The 2953-nt window shown below is 39.5% G+C and overlaps 1 protein-coding gene across 3 annotated transcripts in view; it reads right to left on the bottom strand.

Annotated features, from left to right (window-relative positions):
• LOC101118904 (signal recognition particle subunit SRP54) overlaps window positions 1–2953 on the bottom strand; it is a 69746-nt gene that overhangs the window by 4149 nt on the left and 62644 nt on the right. For 2 of the 3 annotated variants that reach the window (XM_027957248.3, XM_042235685.2), the window contains 2 exons: window positions 980–1046; window positions 300–397 (listed from right to left, as the gene is read on the bottom strand). In XM_027957248.3, coding sequence (XP_027813049.1) covers window positions 300–397; window positions 980–1046 — 165 coding nt within the window. The remainder of the gene's footprint in view (window positions 1–299; window positions 398–979; window positions 1047–2953) is intronic. The other variant, XM_060401815.1, reaches the window with a different exon arrangement.

Genomic DNA, 2953 nt, shown 5'->3' with positions numbered 1-2953 from the left:
CTAAAAAGAAGTAGCAAGAATAGTTGAAACATAAATGTCCAAATGGACAGTATTTTTCTCCCACTTTCAGTACCCAGCACAATGAAATCTAGCTTAATTGTGCACATCAATCCTAGGAAAATCTAAGTATTACAAAATTCTAAAGTGGTATGCTAATCTGATAAAGAGTGACTAGAATGAAATGCCTAGTGTAAGGAAGCTACCTCTGGGACAGCTAGAGGATACACGTCTTCATTATGCAACCTATTCAGTCCACAACAAATGAAACTCAATCAAGAAAATGTAAAAAGGAGACACACCTCCTTCTTCATCCGGTAATACTCATCAATTGCATACTGGTATTTTGGGGTGCTGATGCCCAAAACAGATGCAATCTTCTCTCCAAGAAAGTCACAAACTAAAAATATAAAAGTTATAAAAAAAATACAAAAGTCAAATGGTTTACATAATTCCATGTACATTTCTTGAGCCCTTTCTATGTGCAAAGCACTGTAGGAATACAAAATTTACAGTCCCTGCCCTTGGAGAGATTATCAACATGCAGTACATCTTATCTGTGTATCTTCCTTGATTTCCCCAAGAAACACTAGTGGCTCCTTCTGGGCTCCCAATAACATTGCTGGGAATAAGCAGTCAAATAGAATGAGAAGAATGTCAGGGAATGAAATGGCAAAACAGCAAAATAACCGCTAACAGACTTTTCCTGTTCATGTTCACAAACATGAAAACTATCTAAACGAGTATAGCTGTTTTTCAGTCCTTTTTTTTTTTTTCAAAGCACATCCAGAAGCTAAAGAATGTGTTAAGGTGAAGTATAAGTTAGATTAGTATCTCCAATGGTAGCTAGCTAGCTGCTGAGAAGGGCGTGACTAAACTCCCCATTGTTTTTCCTTCATTTCTGAAACACCCTACTTGGCCAAGTTCCTGTTCTGGGAATATATGATACTGGTTATACAACAGTCAAACAAAAAAGCAATACCTGAAAGGGTGGATGTGGCAGCACGAAGCATGTGAAACCATAAGTAGGGGCCCCAGGTAAGTTTTGTCTGCAACAAGAGGTTAGGTTAGCAACCTTCATACTTAAATTTATTCTATATATTTAGGCCAGGATGAAGCAGTCAAATACTTGGTGGATACATAGAATATTCTATAGAGTATAACAAATAGGCTACAATCCAATAAAAAAAATTTAAAGCTTTGTAGACAGAATGTCACAAAAGCATTTAACATTCACCTGTACAACTACCATTACATTAAGTCCATGGAATAACCCAACAAAGCAGCAGTCACTGAAATGGAGTTGGTAAGCCACAACCTTGATTATTTACAAACTGATAATCCAGAGCCTTCCTTTCTCCTGTCTTGCTGCCTTTTTTTTTTTTTTTTTTTTCCTGTCTTCATTGTTCAGAAACACATCAGAGTGTGTATACAGTCAACTGAAAGGGATCTAAGGAATCATACATACAACACACTTCTGGTTTAGTGGTGAACTGAGGTTCAGAGAAATTAAGGATAAGTGAGGGCCTATCAAATGAACTTTTAATGGCAAGAAAATAAGTAACCAGTAAGTGGCAAGATGAGTTTTTTTGTTTACGGATTAAAAAGGGACTAGACCATGCAACCCAAGAAAAGTTTAACATATAACTGGCAGGCTAGAAACACTGGCAAACTGCCATCCACACTACACACCTCATAGTTAACCTTGGTGCTGTAATTCCATAGAATACTTCTATAAAGCTTGACACATGGATGACAGTTTGCCTCTGTGGAGGAAACTGGTCCCAGGAGCATGCTTCAATATACCAATATTTTTGTTTATGAAAAGAAAACACAGTATAGAGCATCAGTCAGTTCAGTCGCTCAGTCGTGTCCGACTCGCTGCGACCCCATGAATCGCAGCACGCCAGGCCTCCCTGTCCATCACCAACTTCTGGAGTTCACTCAGACTCACAGCCATCGAGTTAGTGATGCCATCCAGCCATCTCATCCTCTCATCCTCGTCCCCTTCTCCTCCTGCCCCAAATCCCTCCCAGCATCAGAGTTTTTTCCAGTGAGTCAACTCTTCACATCAGGTGGCCAAAGTACTGGAGTTTCAGCTTTAGCATCATTCCTTCCAAAGAAATCCCAGGGTTGATCTCCTTCAGAATGGACTGGTTGGATCTCCTTGCAGTCCAAGGGACTCTCAAGAGTCTTCTCCAACACCACAGTTCAAAAGCATCAATTCTTCGGCGCTCAGCCTTCTTCACAGTCCAACTCTCACATCCATACATGACCACAGGAAAAACCATAGCCTTGACTAGACAGACCTTAGTCGGCAAAGTGATGTCTCTGCTTTTGAATATGCTATCTAGGTTGGTCATAACTTTTCTTCCAAGGAGTAAGCATCTTTTAATTTCATGGCTGCAGTCACCATCTGCAGTGATTTTGAAGCCCAAAAACATAAAGTCTGACACTGTTTCCACTGTTTCCCCACCTATTTCCCATGAAGTGATGGGACCAGATGCCATGATCTTCATTTTCTGAATGTTGAGCTTTAAGCCAACTTTTTCACTCTCATCTTTCACTTTCATCAAGAGGCTTTTTAGTTCCTCCTCACTTCCTGCCATAAGGGTGGTGCCATCTGCATATCTGAGGTTATTGATATTTCTCCCGGCAATCTTGATTCCAGCTTGTGTTTCTTCCAGCCCAGCATTTCTCATGATGTACTCTCTATCAAATATATTATTAATTGTTTCCATATTGGTTTCTCAGAGAGAAGAAAAAGATAAGCCTTAATCCGTAATCTTCTTAGATAAGATATGCTGATGATTACAAGGGCATTAAAAAACCAAATACAAGAATATCTGTAAGACTGAAAACCACAGACACTAGAAACTGCTTCTTTTCTGTTGGTGAAATGGAAGTATCATCTTTTCCTGATATCTGAAGCTGACAAGGTTGCCAATTTGAGTGT

The sequence above is a fragment of the Ovis aries genome, chromosome 18 (assembly GCF_016772045.2).
Source record: "Ovis aries strain OAR_USU_Benz2616 breed Rambouillet chromosome 18, ARS-UI_Ramb_v3.0, whole genome shotgun sequence".
In the NCBI taxonomy this organism is placed as follows: Eukaryota; Metazoa; Chordata; class Mammalia; order Artiodactyla; family Bovidae; genus Ovis; species Ovis aries.
Note: the sequence above shows the minus strand (reverse complement) of the source record. Positions and strands in the feature narration are given on the sequence as shown.